The sequence below is a fragment of the Equus asinus genome, chromosome 5, assembly GCF_041296235.1.
Source record: "Equus asinus isolate D_3611 breed Donkey chromosome 5, EquAss-T2T_v2, whole genome shotgun sequence".
NCBI classification, from domain to species: domain Eukaryota; kingdom Metazoa; phylum Chordata; class Mammalia; order Perissodactyla; family Equidae; genus Equus; species Equus asinus.
The window spans coordinates 5280555-5301356 of record NC_091794.1 but is presented as its reverse complement, the minus strand read 5'-3'; the positions used below and the strand labels follow the sequence as shown (position 1 = coordinate 5301356).

General features: G+C 40.6%; 1 protein-coding gene across 17 annotated transcripts in view; it reads right to left on the bottom strand.

Annotated features, from left to right (window-relative positions):
• Window positions 1–2091: 2091 nt before the first annotated feature.
• TMEM45A (transmembrane protein 45A) overlaps window positions 2092–20802 on the bottom strand; it is a 70847-nt gene continuing 52136 nt past the window's right edge. For 4 of the 17 annotated variants that reach the window (XM_014853292.3, XM_070508558.1, XM_070508557.1 and 1 more), the window contains exons 2-6: window positions 19252–19443; window positions 17755–17967; window positions 16212–16396; window positions 7225–7370; window positions 2092–2595 (exon numbers count right to left, since the gene is read on the bottom strand). In XM_014853292.3, coding sequence (XP_014708778.1) covers window positions 2496–2595; window positions 7225–7370; window positions 16212–16396; window positions 17755–17967; window positions 19252–19441 — 834 coding nt within the window. In that variant the 5' untranslated portion in view covers window positions 19442–19443 and the 3' untranslated portion in view covers window positions 2092–2495. Of the gene's footprint in view, window positions 2596–2745; window positions 5633–7224; window positions 7371–16211; window positions 16397–17754; window positions 17968–19251; window positions 19444–19652; window positions 19792–20027; window positions 20273–20802 lie in introns of those variants that run through there. The other 13 variants (XR_011503115.1, XR_011503119.1, XR_011503116.1 and 10 more) reach the window with 10 other exon arrangements.

The following is a 20802-nucleotide window of genomic DNA, read 5'->3' as shown; positions in this document are numbered from 1 at the left end:
AGTCCAGAAACCCAATTATTCTATTCTCCGCGTGTCTCTCAAAAGCAGTCTCCAAGCTCAAAGCAAAAATCTGCCTCCGTAGCCTTTAATTGAGGGGAAATTCTTTTCTATTATTTCATGCTTGTCCTCTATTCTCCCAATGTTCTCCATCTGGAATTCATATTAGTCAGAATCTAGAATTTCTGGATCTGTCCTCCATGTGTACAAACTTATACTTTTTATCTTTGGACCCCTTGTATTTGGGGAGTAATCCTCACTTCTCACTTTTTATTGTCATTGTTCCTGTAGTCCCCAGTGACTCCTGCACCACCTTATTAATCCGCTTCCAAGACACAATCAACACAGCCTTGAAGAGTGAGCCAAATAGTGATGAAATGATGAGAAGGAGAGCATCAAGATGGTCACGATGCGACCTCCCACTGCAGCAATGCTCTGGAAGGCCGTGCGATGGGAGGCTGCAATTTCCCAAGTGAAGGAGACTGGAGGTTACAGAAATCACTGGGGAGCTGGTACCACATCAACAGCCAATGCTGACAGTGGGCTGGGTTATTGCAAGAGTTTCCTTGCTTCGGTCATGGCAAATAAGGCATGGGATACCCACAAAGGGGGTTTGGCAAAGCTCAGGAATTCAGACCCCAGGTTTTTGGAAGAGTTGAGATAAAATACAAAGAAAAGGAAGGGAGGGCACCCCCCACAACCCTTCTTTGGTGAAGGCTTCCATAAAGTTCCAATAGAGGTGTTCAAATGCGTTACTCATTCCAGGACCTGGAGGCAGACAGCCCTGTGGACTTAGACCTGAACCAAATGTTCCTCTCCAGAGAACACACTGGGCTGCATCTCTCACGTTCTCTGTGTGCAGAGCCTGGAGAAATGTACGTTTCTGCTCTCTCATAAACACTGCTAGACTATTGCCACTCATCAGTTTTCAAAATTCTAGCCCTCAGCTGGTTCATGCTAATTATTCCCAGAACTCCTGCTCAGGCCTAGATATCATCAATGCCGTTTCTCATATAACTGCAGCTGACAGCTCACTCTTTTGAAATACAAACTTGCCAAAGTCTAGAAACTTGCTGGACTAGAAAAGACCACTGAGATATAGGACACAGATGGGGCAGAGTGCCATGATCACTTAAGTGCCATGACCACAGCGTGTGGGCACTTCATACTCCAGAAATGCACTAAGGTTTATTGCATTATTCAAGACCAACCTTTAGATACTCACATTGCTTCTTTTCAACCCTTACAAAAAAATGAATGTGTTTAGTTCTTTGGCCTCAAGAATCCATTCTCCCTCTTCAGTGTCACTGTGGTTCTACCAGATGGCAACAGCCTTCTGGATTTGTCAGTGCTTCTGGAACGCCTGGGAGCTCTCTGGATTTCATTGCCCGAGTCTCACCTGGAGCCGCCCACAAGGCTGCCTCTGCTCCTCCACGCTCGAGTCATCCGTCAAGGATGCCTGCAGCCCCCTTACCTTTCTGTGGCAGCACAGACTGGCCTTTCTGACTAACGTTGTACTAAATTAGCTGCCCCCGTGCTTCAGTTTTGTCTCAGAGACGCTAGATTCATAAAATGTGACAGCCAGAAAGCGCGCCGGGATTCACCCAGTTCAATTCCCTTACTTTCAAGAGAAGGACATGGTGATTGCTAATGTCCCAGAGGCTGGTTAATGGTAGAGCCAGAATTAGAAATACGATTTCTTGCCTCTTCACTGAGGGGTTACTTAGTGCACAGACTAGGTAAGGGGTCTGACTTTTTTGCCAAATAGTCCATATATGGCTTCTTCTTTTGAACCCTTCAGCTATTTCAGGGGCCAGTGTGGTGGCCGTGCTATGCTGAGCGATGACTTTTTACTCTAAACGTAACATCTTAACTTGCCTTTCCCAACGTCTCATGGCTTTGCAGCCACGCATCCTTTGATCTTCTCTGAAAGAGTGCACAACTCAGCATGGCGTCTGGCTTACTTCCCCCAGGAGAGAACTCAGGTGCAACAGAAAGAGATGTCTCACAAAAAGGAATTTCAGCGTCACTCTACTTCTTCATGATGTGAGGGTGGGATGCAGGTGAATAACAAAAACAAAGATTCGAGGCATGTGAACCAAGGTTCATGCACTCATTTATTTATCATTGCAGCAACAAGATAAACAACCGTGATTCCACGTTTAACGAGTTACAAATGGTAGCAAGCCCAGGAACCTTGAGCATATCTATAAGACAAATAAAACCAATATTTTTCAAAGCATGGACATCAAAATTTAGAAGTCCTCAGAAGAGTCATTGTGCACCCCAAATACCATGACTGATGTGCAAAATGAATTTATCATCCAAAATATTTTCCAACCTAAAAATAAAATGTTTGAATTCAAATACTTCAACAAAATTGGAAATACAAGCAATATGCCAAGAATCATCCTCAGGCAGTTGTTCTCTAAACAAAAGACCATGCAACAAAAACAATGCAAAAGAGAAAAAGTTCTTCCAGAAAGACCAGAGGCCCATCAAAATCGCATCTCTTCTTCTGATTCTTGTTCTCGGTCAGCGGTTTTCAGGAGTCCAACTTCTGAGGGGCAGAATCTCCGCAGTCGAGATGTAACCAACCTGCGGAGGATGAAAGGCATCTCAGGTTACGCTGGGTCGGATAAAAGCCCAGAGTAACATGTATCTATATTACAACAGACTCCAAATTCTCTGTGCAAATGGGAGAAGCAACCCCCAAAGAAAATTACCTTTATTTGCCTTTGGAGTTACCTGAAAATTGTTTGTGGATTAAAGCAGGATATAAGTAAACAGATGCAATAGAAGATGTCTGATCATTCATAACTTTGATCATTTCTGAAACAAATAAGAGAATCTCAGGGCTGTAGCAATCCCAGATGAAATCAGGTTCTGCCGAGCTTCTCCATCAATGCGCATGGAGCTGTGTGCTCCAAAAAGGAGCCTCTCGTGTGCAGGAAGTGCATGCAAGCGACCGCTTCCCCTGCCAGCACCATGTCCAGTCTTCAGCCCCTACTTGCACCTTCAGAGGGGGGCTTTGGTGCAGGCCACAGGCTGCTCAACTGCATGAGACAGTCCGTGATGAAGTCAGAAGTTGGAAGAAGTGCCCTCACCCTTGTGACTGTTGTCACAGATTAAGAGAATCTCCAGGTTGGGGGAAAGCAGTGGTTATAATTTTTGATATTGGAAGATGCCAAGCTGCTTAGCAGCAGAACCTCAGCAGGCTCTTCACTTCTTTATGTCAGAAGAACTAGGCAAAGCTTTTCCTGTGCATAATTATTTGTAAAGACATTGTACCGTGACCATATCAACAAAACATAGTTAACTTCTAGAAATACATAGGGATATGCAAACAAACTTGATAAACCAAACCATCAAAATCATTCTCATTTTTTGAAAAACTCCACTGGCTTCTCTGCATGTTTACTCTTATTTTCTGCCTTTCTTCTTCCAGTGAAGGTCTGGCCTGCCCCTCTCGATATGCAATGCCTTTACTTCTGCTTTGGATCCCATTAGGATATAAGCATCATAACAACAGAGACCTCGTTTTCTTCACTGCCCTAACCCTAACCAGAGTCCAGAACAAAGTCTGCTACATAATAGGGACTCACACACATTTGATGAGTCAGTAGCCATTGGAGCAATCTGCCAAAAGTTCATATCAGTCACCTACTCACAGACGTTAATTCTTCAGTCCCTTCCAGCTCAGCATTAGCTCCCCCCATATACAACAACTGAGCAGCATCAGGAACGTCTGTTGACCCATCAAGAGCCAAGGAAAACCATTTTAAATCATTTGCCTTGATTATTAATTGACTATTGATGTTGCTCCCAATGTCTCCAACTCTTCAAGGCACTATTCTCACGAATGGCTAATAGTCTTAAATAATTTAAAGACAGGGATAATGCTTGTGTCATTTTTACACCCACACAGTTATCTCCACATTGCCCAGCCTCAATACATGCTAAATGAAATGGGTTAATTAGTTAATTCACTCATTAGATTCATTCCCGATGACTTATGGAAAATAAAACACAGACGTGGCTACTGAATTACAAATTAATTATTAACGTAGACCCTACTGACCCCTTCTGTTTCCCACTCCTCCACTCTGGGTTCTATCTGCTATTGCTACAAGCCACCAAGCTGAGGCATGTTCAAGCTCTATCTTCATCCTGTAGCCTTAGATATTGGCACATGCAGAAATGACCAGTGGGGACAGATTGAGGGATACAGTAATAAAGACGAAGTGCAAATAATTGCTAGTTCCTGGAATGACGCAAGTCCAGGAAATCAGGGTGAGGGTGTGTCTGGGCTTTTGTTCCCATAAGTTCTCTTCAATTAATATAAGAAAGAGTGGTGCTGAGACTCCGGGTGCACCTTGAGAGTTGATCTGAAAACCAACCTTCCTGAAGGCAAGCGATCGTTTGCCTGGCATTTGGTCATCTCTCTCCTGTTCTTCAAAATGGCTCACATGAATCATTGCTTAGCAAAGCAATCTGGAAATGGGCGATATTTCTCTACCATAAAGAGGAGCTTTTGAAATAGTTCTATGCAAAGTGGTATTTAAATATGAGATATAGTAAAACACACAATAAGATTTTGAAACAGATAGGTCTCTTCTCTGAGTTGTCACAATCAGGACCCTAGGCATGGGACTGGATGAGGCAATCTCTGAACCAATATTCTGCAAAGGTGGGACATGCAGCTTCATTTTTCAGGGACTTGGGGGCAGTCGTTCCATAACCCAGTTTTGTTTCCATGGTGATCTTTGTGCTATGTCAAACAAATTCTGATGTAATGTCTGAAAATCCATCACCTGGGACTGAATTACAAACCACTCCACAGTCAAAGCCTGACAGACAGATCTTCAAAGCTCCTTGTGGTTTGAGGACGGAATTAGCTGCCATGAGACCTCACCAAAAGTCAGACTGAATCGTCCTGATATTTTTTAAGCTACTGCTTATTTATATCAAAATATATCAGAACATGAGCTCTTCCTGGTCTTATATTTCCGAGAGCAATATGAGAGCAAAACTCAAAAGCATATAAAACATGATCTGCAAACAAAGCCTATATTCAAGTAACTCTGAAACAGATCTATTAAAATAGCAAATAAGTGTTTCTTGAGTACCTTTTATGTGTTTGACAGTGTGCCAAGAGCTGTGAGAAATATGAAAAGGGTCTTTTCCTCAAGGAAAAGAAAATCTAGCCAGCAGAAAAGACTAAATGAGCTACTAGTAAACCTCCCAAGATAGATCACAACTCTTAAAATCTGTGGTAGAGACTAGAGTTCTATAAAAAACTCATGGAGGGAGATGAGCAGGGGCTAGAATATTCACAGAAGTGTTTGTAGAAGAGATGGGCCTTTAATTTGGATATGCCAGGTAGAGAGAACTACATGGTCAAAAGTTAAAGGTGTCATGGGCAGGAGGGCATAAGTATGGAGTTTCTGGTTTCTAGAGAACTGTAAGTTGATAAGAGATTCATTAGGGGTCTGAAGATTTCTGAAACAGAAAGAGACAGTAGTCTTCTTTGGGCTCTGGGAGGGAGCGGATATGAAGTGGAGAGGTCTCTTGAATGCTGGCATTGTTCTTGGAGGTTGCCCAGCCCCATAGGAGATGAGGCCCAGATGTCAGCCTAGAACAACAGAAGAAGCCAAGTTTCACTCAAAGGCAGAGCCAGCCTTAACAAACCAGCTCATGCACCTGCTTAGGGGGAATGAAATAGGACTAAGAGAAATCAGTCCATGAGAAGGTAGAATTTCCCAGCACCCAAACACTTAGACCTCTAGAAGGAAGCAACTACATTGAGCTGACCTGAAGCCTAGCAGAGACATCTGGGAGCTAGACAAGGAAGTGGTTTCCTTACTCAGAGACCCATTGCCAAAGCTGCTTCAGCAGTGAAGCTCAAAGATGCACAGAGCAGGAGAGGTGGCCTGGACCTATGTCTTGAGAGAAGAGTAAAAAGCTACTCTTGGCAGAAGCTGAGACCCTACTGGGCCTAGAAGCAGGTACTGCATTTTAGGAATCTAGAGAAACTGCTAGATGTGTACTGTCCAATATGGTGGTCACTATGCCTAAATGGATATTTCAATTAACTAAAATTAATGTGGCACTAGGCATATGTTAAGTTCTCAATAACCACCTGTAGTTCATGGCTATCCTAATAAAGAGTGCAGACACAGAACATTTTGATCAGTGCTGAAGTCTGAAGAATTGGCTGTTGGAAGCTGCAAGCCTAGGAGGTGGGATCAGCCAGGCCAGTGTGGTTGGCATTAACTACCTTAGAAAGAGGAACCATGTTTACTCCTTTCTATTCCTACTCATCTTCCAAGCTACAGTTTAATTCTCAATTGTGAGGAGGCCTCCTCTGAGCTCCAATGTGCTTCATTCTTCTACTACTTCCATTTATTGCATTCTATTTAAGTTGTCTGTATCTTCCCATAGGGTCTAGACTTTACACATTTTTTGAAACAGGAGAAGGAGGAGGAGGACAAGAACAACAAAAAGAATAAGAACAAGAAGAAGAAGCTTCACTGAGCTCTTATTATGTCCTAAGCAGTTTAAATACATGATCCCATTTAGGGACTATTACTATCCCCATTTTGCAAACAACAAAACTGATAATTAATGTGGTTAAAGAATTTGCCCAAAGTCATACAGCTGGTAAGTTGCAGAGCTAGGAATATATATTTTTATCAATCTGTTATGGCTCCTCACCCATCATGAAACATTTTATCAGGGTCCTTGTAAAAGCATGCATCATTAAACTGAATCTCACTTTTGGAAATATTAGAGTAAATGTCACATTAATCAGGTACTCAGATTTAACAGGAGACATACACATTGGTCAAAAATGACACCAAGCTTGGGAAGTGCTAGAAGTGATGTACATCTGGGCAATTGGAGGACTCAATGAAAGTGTGAGGAGGACCATTCAGAAGAGGAAACAGCACATGCAAAGACATGGAGGCATGGAAGAGTGTGTTGAAGGGTGACACGTGGGTCAAAGGCACAGGAGAGACACTGTTGAGTATTCTAACTTGAAACCAGCACTTATTCCTTTTGTTGGAAATTTCTATGTTTGCAGATAATTTTCTGCTGCATTACTCTGTCTTGTGGAAGGCTAAGGAATGAAATCCCCCTTTGAATTTTAAGTTCAAAACTATCAAATCTTGATGATCATATACCAAGGAATAGAACTTCCATGAACAAAAATTACTAACTTACCAGGTGACAAAAGCATAAATCACTCCAATGACAATAAACGTTAATGCATAATGCCAACAAAAGCATATGGTGAGGAACATAATGTTGTCATGATCGTTTGGATCCCATGCAGGACCACCACTGGGGGGATAAAGGACAAAACCAATCTGTAATTTAAAAGAAAAAGCACATATTAAAATAATCAGGCCATTCCCAAAGATGGAGCATTTCAAAATGCTTGGTTCCAAGATTAACGGTAACTAAGACAATTCCCATTATCTGAGATACTACAGATAAGGCATCAGGTTTTGCTGCCTGTTTCCATAATATAGACACTATCTGCCAGGTAAAATTTTTGAAAAAAATTTTAAGGATATTTAAAGATCAATTTTCAAAATATGAATAGGAATCATATGAGGATTGGTGGACTCTGGAGAATGTGCTAGGTTTTGAAGCTGTGAAGCTTCACTCAGTTATTTCAAAATTAGGGTACAAAACTTTTTTAAATAAATAACTGCCCATAGCTAACATTACATTCAACGATCAAAGACTGAAAGCTTTTCCTCTAAGACCAGGAACAAGACAAGGTGTCTGATTTCACCACTTCCATTCAAGATTGGACTAGAAATTCTAGACAGAGCAATTAGGCAAGAATAATAAATATGGGGTATCCAGATTATAAAAGAAGAAGTAAAACCATATTCACAAATGACATGATCTTAGAGGTAGAAAATCCTAAAGAATCTACAAAAAACTATTAGAGCTAATAAATGAATTCAGCATACTTGCAGTGTATGAAATCAGCACACAAGAGTATTTCTACACACATGCAATGAACAACCCAAAAATTAAATTAAGAAAACAATCCACTTACAACAGCAGTGAAAAGAATAAAATACTTAGGAATAAATTTTATCAGAAGTTCAAGACTTAGACAAAACTACGAAACATTATGGAAAAAAATCAAAGGAAATCTAAATAAATGGAAATACGTCTCATGTTCATGGACTGGGAGATTTAATATTGTGAACATGGCAATAACACCCAAAGCAATCTCATGAGATATTATTTCTATTTTATAGCTGAGGAAACCTACAGGCTCAGAATATCTAGTCTACAGTCACATGATTAATATGGTAGAACCAGAATTCAGATCCAGGTCTGACCTGGAGACTCACAGACTTCTCCCTCCATGCCATAGTCACAACTGTTTTTTAGAGCTTCCAAAGGAAAAACTCTGTTAAGTCACCTCCATCGGTCATCATCAATTCTACCAGTCAAAATGTTTACTGTTTACACCAGGAAAAGAGAAACTTTGAGCACCTCTCACTGCTAATCTCATTCGGACCCTCAGAGCTTCATATTGAAAGCTAAAGATTTGACCAAAGGCCTATGAACAGAGTTAACTGATGTGATTATACAGAAAGACATAGAAACACTGATGGTCATTTCAGGTTAAAAGCAACTAAATTAGAGAGTGACGTCAGCATCATGGCAGAGTGAACTTGCCCAAGGCTCTCTCCCCTCCAACATACAACAAAAAGGACATCCATACGCCAACAGAAGAAATTCTAACAGCATAAAACCTCAGAGAGAGGGCAGCCACATGACAGAGGGTAGAGAGGCAGGAGCCCACCTTGGAGGAGCTGGAAAGAGGTAAGAGAGAACTTTTCTCCCTCCCCTAAAGACTGCGACAACAAACATGGGATGATTTGTGAGGGAAGGAGTGGGGAGGGGTCATGTATTCACGAGATCACCCAGGACTCCAACAGGCCTTTGCAACCTAGAGGGAAGCCCTCAAACAGGATGAAAGTTTTCGTGGGGGTGACCTCATCTAGCCAAGACCCCAGGAGACCAGATAGTGAGAGCTATCAAGAAATCCTGGACTGCACGAAGGAGAAAGCCCCCATCCCCCCAATCACCCTGCAAACATCTCAGCTCAAGGCACAGTGCTCAGAATATGCAGCTCTTGACACCCACCCAGTGGTGATAGGCTGTAACTGAAACAAAATAATATCAGAATGAGAAAGAGCTGACCATCCGACATCAGAAACTACAACAAATCTCCAGACCAGAGAGAAAACGACAAGCACCCAGAACTCAGTCCTGAGGACACACAAATATGTAAGCTAAACGACAATGAATTCAAAATAGCTATGACCAAAAAACTCAACGAGGTAAAAGAGAATGTAGAGAAACAATTCAATGAGTTCAAGAGCTACTTCACAAAAGATATTGAAACTATAAAGAAGAATCAATCAGAAATATTAGAGATGAAAGACACAATGGAAGAGGTAAAACAAAATACGGATTCCCTGAATGCTCGAGTGGACATCATAGAGGAGTGAATCAGCATAATTGAAGATAGACAGGTTGAAATGCTCCAGACAGAGGAGGAGAGAGAACTAAGACTAAAAAGAAATGAAGAAAGCCTCCAAGAAATATCCAACTCGATGAGGAAATGCAACATAAGAATTATACATATTTCAGAAGGTGAGGAGAAGGAGAATGGAGTAAAAAGTGTGTTCAGAGAAACAATAACAGAGAACTTCCCAAATCTAGGGAAAGAGAGGGGAATATGCGTGGAAGAAGCTTCCAGATCTCCTAGATTTGTCAATGTAAAAAGACTTACTGCAAGGCATATAGTAGTAAAACTGGCAAAAACGAATGACAAGGAAAGAATACTCAAGGAGCAAGGCAGAAGAAAATAACCTACAAAGGAACCCCTATGATGCTTTCAGCAGATTTCTCTGCAGAAACCTTACAAGCTAGGAGAGAAAGGAATGACATATTCAAAACTTTAAAGACAAGAATCTTCAGCCAAGAATACTCTATCCAGCAAAAATATCCTTCAGATATGAGGGAGAAATTAAATCTTTCCCAGACAAACAAAAGCTAAGGGACTTTGTAGCCATGAGACCCCTCCTACAAAAAATCTTCAAGAAGGCCCTCATACCTGAAAAAAAGGAGGGGGGGGGTGGAGAAAGGGGTCACAAAACACAAAGTATGGAGATAAATAGGTAGACAGAATCAGAATAGGATAGCAAATATTCAACTACAGCATTAGGCTAAAGAGAAGGTAAACACCAAAAACAAAGACAATCTTGTCACTTTAACCACACACTCACAACACAAGTTGGAATAAGATATGAGAGAAACAATGTAGGAGGGGAGGAGGAAAGGAACTGAATCGGTTTAGACTAAGGAAATAAGAGGCCATCAGAAAATGGACTATTTTAGACACAAGAATCTGAATACAAACTTCAGGGTAGCCACTAAACAAAAAAGTAGAACAGAGACACAAAGAATAAATAAAGAGAAAACAAAGAAACACTTCATAAAAAACTACATAATTCAATGGGTAGATCAAAATATACAGGACGAGAAACAAAGGAAAAGCAGGAAAACCAGAAAACAAGTAATATAATGACAGCACTAAGCCCTCATATATCAATAATCACCCTAAACGTAAATGGATTGAATTCTCCAATAAAAAGACACAGACTGGTGAGATGGATTAAAGAACAAGATCCAACAATTTGCTGCCTCCAGGAAACACACCTCAGCTTCACTGACAAACATAGGCTCAGAGTGAAGGGGTGGAAGACGATACTCCAAGCTAATGGCAAACAAAAAGAAAGCAGGTATCACAATACTTATATCAGACAAAGTAGACTTCAAGATAAGACAGGTAAAGAGAGACAGAGAGGAACAGTATATAATGATCAAAGGGACATTCTGTGAAGAAGAAATAATGCTTATAAATATCTATGCACCCAACAAAGGAGTACTAAAGTTCATAAAGCAACTATTAACAAACCTGAAAGAAGATATTAAAAATAGCGCAATAATGTTAGGAGACCTCAACACCCCACTCACATCAATGGATACATCATCCAGACAGAAAAACAACAACGAAACAGTGGAATTAAATGAAAAGTTGAACCAATTGGACTTAATAGACAAATATAGAACACTCCATCCAAAAATAGCAGAGTACACATTCTTCTCAAGTGTGCACAGAACATTCTCAAGGATAGACCATATGTTGGGAAACAAGGCAAGCCTCTAAAAATTTTAAAAAATTGAAATAATAACAAGCATCTTTTCTGATCATAATGCTATAAAGCTAGAAATTAATTACAAGAAAAAAGCTGAGAAAGGGACAAAGATGTGGAGACTAAACAACATGCTATTGAACAAGCAATGGATCATTGAAGAAATTAAAGGAGAAATCAAAAAATATCTGGAGACAAATGAAAATGATAACATACCACACCAACTCATTTGGGATGCAGCAAAAGCCATATTAAGAGGGAAATTCATTGCAATACAGGCACACCTTAACAAAGAAGAAAAATCCCAACTGAGACATCTCAAATTAAACCTAAGTGAATTAGAAAAAGAAGAAACAAATCCCAAAGTCAGCAGAAGGAGAGAAATAATAAAAATCATAGCATAAATACATGCAATTGAAACAAAAAAGGCAGTAGAAAGGATCAATGAAACAAAGGGCTGGTTCTTTGAGAACATAAATAAAATTGACAAACCCCTAGCCAGACTTACAAAGGAAAAAAGAGAGAAAGCTCAAATAAACAAAATCAGAAATGAAAGAGGAGAAATAACAACAGACACCACAGAAATACAATGGATTATAAGAGAATATTACAAAAAAATATAGGCCAACAAAATGGATAATCTAGAGGAAATGGGTAAATTCTTAGACTCTTACAACCTCCCAAAGCTGAATCAAGAAGAAACAGACAATCTGAATAGACCAATCACAAGGAAAGAGATTGAAACAGTAATCAAAAGCATCCCAAAGAATAAAACCCCAGGACCAGACAGCTTTCCTTGGGAATTCTACCAGACTTTCAGAGAGGATTTAAAACCTATCCTTCTCAAGCTATTCCAAAAGATTAGGGAGGATGGAACACTTCCTTACACATTCTACGAGGCCAACATCACTCTGATACCAAAGCCTGACAAGGACAACATAAAAAAGGAAAACTATAGGCCAATATCACTGAGGAACATAGATGCAAAAATCCTCAACAGAATTTTGGCAACCTGAATTCAGCAATACATCAAAAGGATCATACATCATGATCAAGTGGGATTCATACCAGGGACACAGGGATGGTTCAACATCCTCAAATCAATCAACGTGATACACCACATCAATAAATTGAGGAATAAAAACCACATGATCATCTCAATAGATGCAGAGAAAGCATTTGACAAGATCCGACAGCCATTTATGATAAAAACTCTTAACAAAATGGGGATAGAAGGAAATTACCTCAACATAATAAAGACCATATATGACAAACCCACAGCCAACATCATACTCAATGGCAAAAACTTGACGCCATCCCCCTGAGAACAGGAACACAACAAGGATGTCCACTATCACCACTCTTATTCAACACAGTACTGGAGGTTTTGGCCAGAGCAATTAGGCAAGAGAAAGGAATAAAAGGAATCCAAACAGGGAGTGAAGAAGTGAAACTCTCGCTGTTTGCAGACGACATGATCTTATATATAGAAAACTGAAAAAAAAATCCATCAGAAAACTAATATAAATCGTTAACAACTACAGTAAAGTTGCAGGGTACAGAGTCAACTCACATAAATAAGTTGCTTTTCTATACTCCGATAGCAAACTCACAGAAAGAGAACTCAAGAATACAATTCCATTTGCAATCGCAAATAGAAGAATAAAGTATCTAGGAATAAATTTAACCAAGGAGGTGAACGACTCATACAATGAAAAGCATAAGATATTATTGAAAGAAATTGATAATGACATAAAGAGATGGAAAGAGATTCCTTGTTCATGGATTGGAAGAATAAACATAGTTAAAATGTCCATACTACCCGAAGCAATCTACAGATTCAATGCACTCCCTATCAGAATCCCAATGACATTCTTCACGGAAAGAGAGCAAAGGATCCTAAAATTCATATGGGACAACCAAAGACCCCGAATTGCTAAGGCAATCCTCAGAAAAAAGAACAAAGCTGGAGGTATCACAATCCCTCAATTAAAAATGTACTACAAAGCCATAGTGATCAAAATGGCATGGTACTGGTACAAAAACAGGCACACAGATCAATGGAACAGAACTGAAAGCCCAGAAATAAAACCACACATCTACGGACAGCTAATCCATGACAAAGCTGCCAAGAACATACAATGGAGAAAAGATAGTCTCTTCAATAAATGGTGTTGGGAAAACGCGACAGCCACATGCAAAAGAATGAAGGTAGACCATTATCTCACGCCATACACAAAAATAAACTTAAAATGGATCAAAGACTTGAAGATAAGTCCTGAAACTATGAAACTCCTGGCAGATAACATCGGTAGTACACTCTTTGACATCAGCCTAAAAAGGATCTTTTAAAATCCCATGTCCTCTCAGACAAGGGAAACAAAAGAAAAAATAAACAAGTGGGAGTTCATTAGACTAACGAGCTTCTGCAAAGCAAAAGAAACTAGAATCAAAACAAAGAGACAACCCAACAACTGGGAGAAAATATTTGCAAATCACATATCTGACAAGGGGTTAATCTCCATAATATACAAGGAACTCGCACAGCTGAACGACAAAAAAACAACCCCATCAAAAAATGAGCAGAGGAGATAAACAGACATTTTTCCAAAGAAGATATACAGATGGCCAATAAACACATGAAAAGATGTTCAACATCACTAATCATCAGGGAAATGCAAATCAAAACTACATTAAGATACCACCTTATGCCTATTAGAATGGCTATAGTCACTAAGACTAAGAATAACAAATGTTGGAGAGGGTGTGGAGAGAAGGGAACCCTCAGACACTGCTGGTGGGAATGCACACTGGTGCAGCCACTATGGAAAACAGTATGGATATTCCTAAAAAAACTAAAAATAGAAATACCATTTGACCCAGCTATCCCACTACTGAGTCTCTACCGAAAAAATTTGAAATCAACAATCCAAAGTGACATATGCACTTCTATGTTCATTGCAGCACTATTCACAATAGCCAAGACGTGGAAGCAACCCAAGTGCCCATCAACTGATGATTGGATAAAGAAGATGTGGTGTATATAAACAATGGAATACTACTCAGTCAGAAAAAAGACAAATTCATCCCATTTGCAATAACATGGAAGGACCTAGAGGGAATGATGCTAAGCGAAATAAGCCAGTCTGAGAAAGACAAACACCAGACGATTTCACTCATAGGTGGAATATAAACACACACACGGACAAAGAAAACAGTTCAGTGGTTACCAGGGGAAGTGGGCACAGGGGGTGAAGGGGAGCACTTATGTGGTGACAGTCAAGAAATAATGTACAATTGAAATCACATTGAAGTAAACTATTACGAACTCAGTTAAAAAAATAGCAACAAAAGGGGAAACCCAAAGAAAGCTGACAAGAAGAATATTGGAGATAAGAGCAAGATTAATGCCACTGATTGCTATTCCATTAATAATTAATGACTTTAAGGATCTGAGGGAAGAAGCTGTGGGCTGTCACAACTGAGAATAGGTTGGCTTAATGTTGTCCCTTTTGGCAGAGAAATGTTTTCATATTTCCCCAAAAGCTTTTCTAAGGAAGAGCTATGAGGTTAAAGTCTTTGGGCATAAATCTGTGATTATTTAAAAGTTTTTCCATCTATCAGTAGGTCTAGACTAGTTTCTTTTTTTACCTGGTGGCCAGACTAAATAACGTTTGGAGCCTTAAAGAAAAATTAATGAACATTTAATACCAACGCAAACACAGACACTGGCAGGAAATGAAGGTTTAGCCATAGAAACTCTCCCTACTCTTAGATTCCTCTGAAAAGAAAAATGGCTAGAGACTTGGGTGAATTTATCATGCTTCCATGTTTTGTTGGTATGTGTGGTGTATGAATGTTTATGGCCAAAACTCTGTCTTAAGCTAATAATATTACACTGTGATTTGCTTTTCACCATATTTTTTCTCTTGCTAATTTTCCATACATGGTAAATACTAGTGCATGAAATAACATATAGACAGATTAAGTGCACATACACTCTTGGAACCGTAACTATGGAGGTGTGAGCTGACTGAGGCAAATGCTCAGATTGGTCACTTTGTTATAACTTCTATATAGATGATTGGGTAATAGGCCAACCTAGAGAGAATTTCCCTCCCAAATGGGTTCCCTACAAAATTGGTTCCTTTCCTGAACCACATTACAGTCAAATATATTTTCTCAAAAACCTTACCACGTCATGTCATTTTAAAAAGAAAAAAAATTCTCTCAGGCCCATTCTTTCCACGAACCATCTTCTCCCTGAGTCCCTATGTGGGAGAATATTCCCAAAGCTCGCTTTTGCTCTTTGTCCTTCCCAAGCTCCCTCCCATCATTGTCAAGATTAGGGGGTGGACAGAATAAAACGGGAAGAGCCTGGGATTTGGGGTCAGGCAGACCTACATTTCGATTCTAGTTCCATTATTGTGTGATCTGGGAAAAGTAACTTGGTCTCTGGTTTTTCCTTATCAGTAAATTGGGGATGATAATAGCTAACTTCCAAGTCGTTGTGAGGACAAAATGAAACAATGTGTATGTAAAAGTCCTGCACAGTGGCCAGCACACAGTTGTTTCTCAATAAATAATAGTTTTCTCCCATTCGTGCCTGCCATATGTTTCTTGAGCTTATTACCCATTAGGCTGTAAGCTGCTGCTTTAGTAACAGGAACTGCCTCCAACTAAAAGCACCAGCTCAGAGTTCCCACATAATAGATATTCAGGGGTATGATGAAGGTGTACACAACCCCTTCCTTCCTCACTGCTCTGCCGACGCTCCCACCAGGGCTGCTGGGCCACTCAAAGAAACACCAGCTCTCAGTGGCCACCTTCTCACTGTAGGCAGCACAGCAGAAGGAAGTCTCTGGGTTCTAGAGCAAAATGCCCCAGCAAACAAAGGGAGAAGTTTACAGACAGAGACACCGAGCACTTGAACTGGAGGCCCCAACTCACCTGCCATAACCAGCTCCCCTGAAGCAGGACAAGGCTTGTCCGCAGAAGCTCCACAATTACATTGGTCCGTGTGAAGAGCTCCACGAAGGCAACCAGGCCTGCCAAAAAAGTGACCAAGACCAGCAGCTGGTGCAAGAAGATGTCCAGCATTTCCCGGCCATGCGTGTGGTTGTAGAAGATAAAGGCTGATAGAGGGACAAAACATAGTTTGCGCTTTTCAATGAAACCAAGGGATACTCACTGTTGTTTTTTTTTTTTCTCTCTCTCTCTCTCCTTCTCTTTCTCTCCACAGAATCTTACACACACTTTTCCAAAATAGTAGGTGCCTACTGCTTCCCACGATAATGGAACCCTCTCCCATTTTTGGAGTCATCACTACCTCTTTAGAATGGAATCTTTGAAATCTAACACTTCTTTTCCCTTCCCTGACCTTTATTCTGTACTCTAACATATCACAACATCTTCCACTAATAAATTTTGAAGAATCTTCTGTGCAGCAGGATGAATAAGAAGCAGGACAGGGGCAGGGGAGCAGGACGAGTGCACAGAAGAATGAGACAAAGCCTGGCCTCAGGGAATTCAGTCCAGTGAAGAAGCAAATATACACACAAATCCTAAGAATGGACTTTGATGGGTATGCCAAGATGCTCAGGAAGCTCTCAAGAAGTAGTAACTAACTACACTTTTGAGGCCCACGGACAGATTCTAGCTTCATCTTGACCTTTCCATTTAGATGAGGAGAAAAAGATGTTCGCTCAAAACCTAAACCCAGAGATAAAGAGAGCCACGCTGCTGGTCATTGGTGCCCATGCTTTGTAGCCCTCGTTCTCAGAGAGGGGCTGGCAAACGTCCTTATCTTCAGATGTGGCAGGCAAGGGGGACAGTTAAGAAATGACTGCCTCCTGATAATTTAGGGCTTTTTTAGTTCCATAATCCACTTATTCCTTACAAGTGCAATAAATGAAAACAGATCACTAAGCACTTATTTCCGGTGTTTCCATCTACAGCAACGGGGAGAACAACCCAACAAAAAATGTTTTTCATTAACCTCTCAAAATCAGGACCTCATATTTTTATGTGACTGAATTTCTTGGACCCTACCTATCATGTGATGCTGGAGTTTCACTGCATTAGTATGAGAAAGGCCAGTTAGTAGGTGGTGGAAACTGCTCTGCGGTGAGCAGTTACCTCATTTCAGGATATTCCTGCTTCACCACGCTGAGCTGTTTCACTTGTTAAAAATGGAAATAAGGATAATCTCCAGAATATCCCAGAGATGAATTGTAGCTGGTTCTTTAAGACAGATGTGAAATGTGGATGAAGCACAATGAATGATTGTGCTTGTGCAGTTGTACTTAAGGAGTCAATAGGGAGCGAAAATCTTTGGCGTCCTGATGAGGACATCCAAATAGCTCACCATGGCCCAAATTGATGGTCCTGTGGATCAAGGCTGCACCAGGACACTAATGGAATATCATTGCAAAGGGTGAGACAAATGTCCAATAATAGTGAAAAGGACAAGAATATCCTTACTTATACTTACCCTCCACAAAAAACGCATTTGACAACATTAACTTGGTTAAGGACGTAGGAAGTGAACTGATGGTGAAACATAAGATGTTCATCACACCCAGCAGGCCAAAGAAGAAATACATGGTGAAATGATGCCAGCTCAGGAGTTGGACCCACTGGCCCTCTTTATGGTCATATAGGACCAGGTGGGGTCCTGCAGGAACGAACTGTTCCCCAGTCATGCCTGCAGAGGAATACATCACAGTTTTAGCGACCCTCTCCAAGATTCTCTCCAATTTAGAGCAGGAGTTTGCAGGAGGATTAGCCTGCTGCTCAGTCCCATCTGGTGTCCTTTGATGACACTGATTCCTCTTTCTGGGCTGTTCCCTAACAGCTGAGCACTGGTGCTGTAGGCTTGTTTTAGATGTTCAAACACTGGTTTGGATAATCACTTTTCATCAAAGATTAACCAATTAAGTCACAAAGCTATTTCAGATCTTCAAAGCTGATGACGTTAGTTCTTAGTTCTATGATCAGTTCCACTGATGACCTTAGTTACTATTTTAATCTAATGACTAGATAAATCCTGAATGATTTGGGGTTTGGATTTGTGTGATCAGTACTTTCTTCTTACATTATATAGGCTGATTACTTCCTCCTCACGTGCTGCATCTTTGGATAGCTGCCACAAAGGAGGGAATTGTACTTGGTTCAGGATTAAAAGGCTAGAGTTCAGCTTTTCCCCAATTAAGGAGAACTGAGAAAGCAGAGACTGACACGGAATATGGTCTAGTCAGTTAAACAGTTAAATTTTCTTAATGATGTTGCCTTATTTGTTAATTGATAGAATTTGGCAAGGAAATTCTTCTCTATGGAAATGGTTACTCTGTAATTTGATGGCCAGAGCAAAGACCAATTGCCATGAATCAAGAATGAAGAAATCCAAAGAGAAATTAGGAAGTGTTGCCTTTCATAAAGGAGACGCTGAAATGGAACTCTAAAAACACAGAACATTTTCACAGAATCTTAGAGTCAATGGAAAGGCCTTAGAAGTTGTGTAGCCTAAGTTCTTTCTCCAATTTAGGAATCACACAAAAAGGACAATTGCAGGAGGCAAGGTCTTCTTCAGCCTGACCCCTCTCTGCAGCCTATCAGCAATGACTTATACTGAAGCTTTCCCATAGTCACTCAATTATTTTGGTATCATTTTGAAAAATGGTTTCCATAGAGTTTACTCTTTCAGGCATCAGGATAATTAATATAAAATTATTTCAGAGCCTCCAACTAATTCTATGAAGGAAATTTCACCTTAAGTAGACAGGAAAGTAAACTGCTACAGAAAACTCATTAAGAAACAGGCCTTTGTATAAACATGAAATATTACCTTCTGACAAATATTAGATAGAAATTATAATTAGAACATGTGTTCAGAGATATTTTTGAATAGAAAATTTATTTTAGCAATTTCTTGGTTTGATATTGAAAATGCCCAAAAGGAGAAAGCAGAACACAGAAATTGTCCACTCACCAGTTAAAGCCATGCAGATCAGTATGATTCCCTCCAAAATTTCTATTCGCTGGAATAACGCTTTGCAACCAAGGTAGGAAGTCCGCTTGTGCTTTTTGCAGGCATACTTGAGAATGCACTTTGCAGTCCACCAAGCACCCGTGAAAAAGATGAAGCTTCCAGGGAGGGCATGACCTCTGAAACTCCCCATGTCTACCAAGGTAAGAACATATAGAAGTTTAGATATTTCATTTCCAGAACTCAGCCAAAACATCGCTGGTTCCCATAAAGGACACTCTCTTCTGATGATTATGGATGTAGCACGGATTCTGAGAGTCCGCTATTAGTGTCAACAGCAGTGGATCCACTGCGACATCAACAACACCAACAATAAGAAAAATTCACATTCGTTGAACACCTACCTTGTCCTCGGCACTGTGTCAAGCATTTTACAAGCAATCTCCAATCTAATTTTACAGTATACCCATGCACAAGGGATTATTATTGCATTTTCAATTGGGACACAGGTTTAGAGAAGTTAAATGACTTCCCCAAATCTCACAAGTATGAAGCAGAAGTTTTGTTGTTTTTAACAGGAAGCTCTAAAGGATTTCTTAAAACGACAGCACGGGCTCTGCCATACAGTCACGCTTTAAGCATACATGAAGGAAAGTAATGCGAAAGCTTCACCTGCAGATTTAAAACTTGAAATGATATGAAATTGCCTATAAATTTTTTTAATAGGTAATTTCAAAGTATCGAGCATCAAGTATGCGGAGGAGACCATTAGTGCTCACCAAATATCTGTGTACTCCTCCACACACGTTTCCCAGCCTCTCCTCCAGTTGGATCAGAATCGTGTATCTAGTTCTGGCCAGCGGGCTGTGGCATGTGTTCCTTCCCAGCTGAGGCAGTGAGGAGCCTACGTGACTCCTTTAGCTCTCTCTGCCCTGCCCTTGCAGCCTTGGGGTGGCACATCTGCAACCTGGAGGCCTGCCAACCAGTCTGCTTCACAGTTTGCAAGAGACAGCTCTTAATTGTGCTAAGTCACGGAAACATTGAACAGAAACACTTTACCCCAGCCTATCCAGATGGATACTAAGCCAAATCAAATTGCAAATTCTGTGTACACAAAGCTACAGGATGGAACAATTATAAACAGAAATAACCTCCGTTTTCGGTCAGTGCTATGAAAAATTAGTCTTGAATTATGTGTGTTTTAAGTTATGTGAGCGGCCCTTTGTACCATCAACAGAGTAACAAAGAGAGAGCTCAGAATCATCCTGATGGATCTGACAGTAGTCAGGAGAACTCAGGAAAAGTGGTTTCAGGGTCCCCCCCCCCCACCACCACAACCCAGCAGAGTTCTTTATCTCCTTGGCTGGGTACTGGGCCTCTCCGTTCAGGGCAGACCCCCTCTGGGTTACTTCCACATCCCTCTGACACAAGTGTGAAGTTTCGAGGGGGAACTGCGAAGCTGGTTCAAACACTAAAATTCTCTTAAATCTCCCGTTGAGACCCGAGACAGACATCTCAGCACACCCCTGAATCATCCAGAGCTCCTGGGAGGCT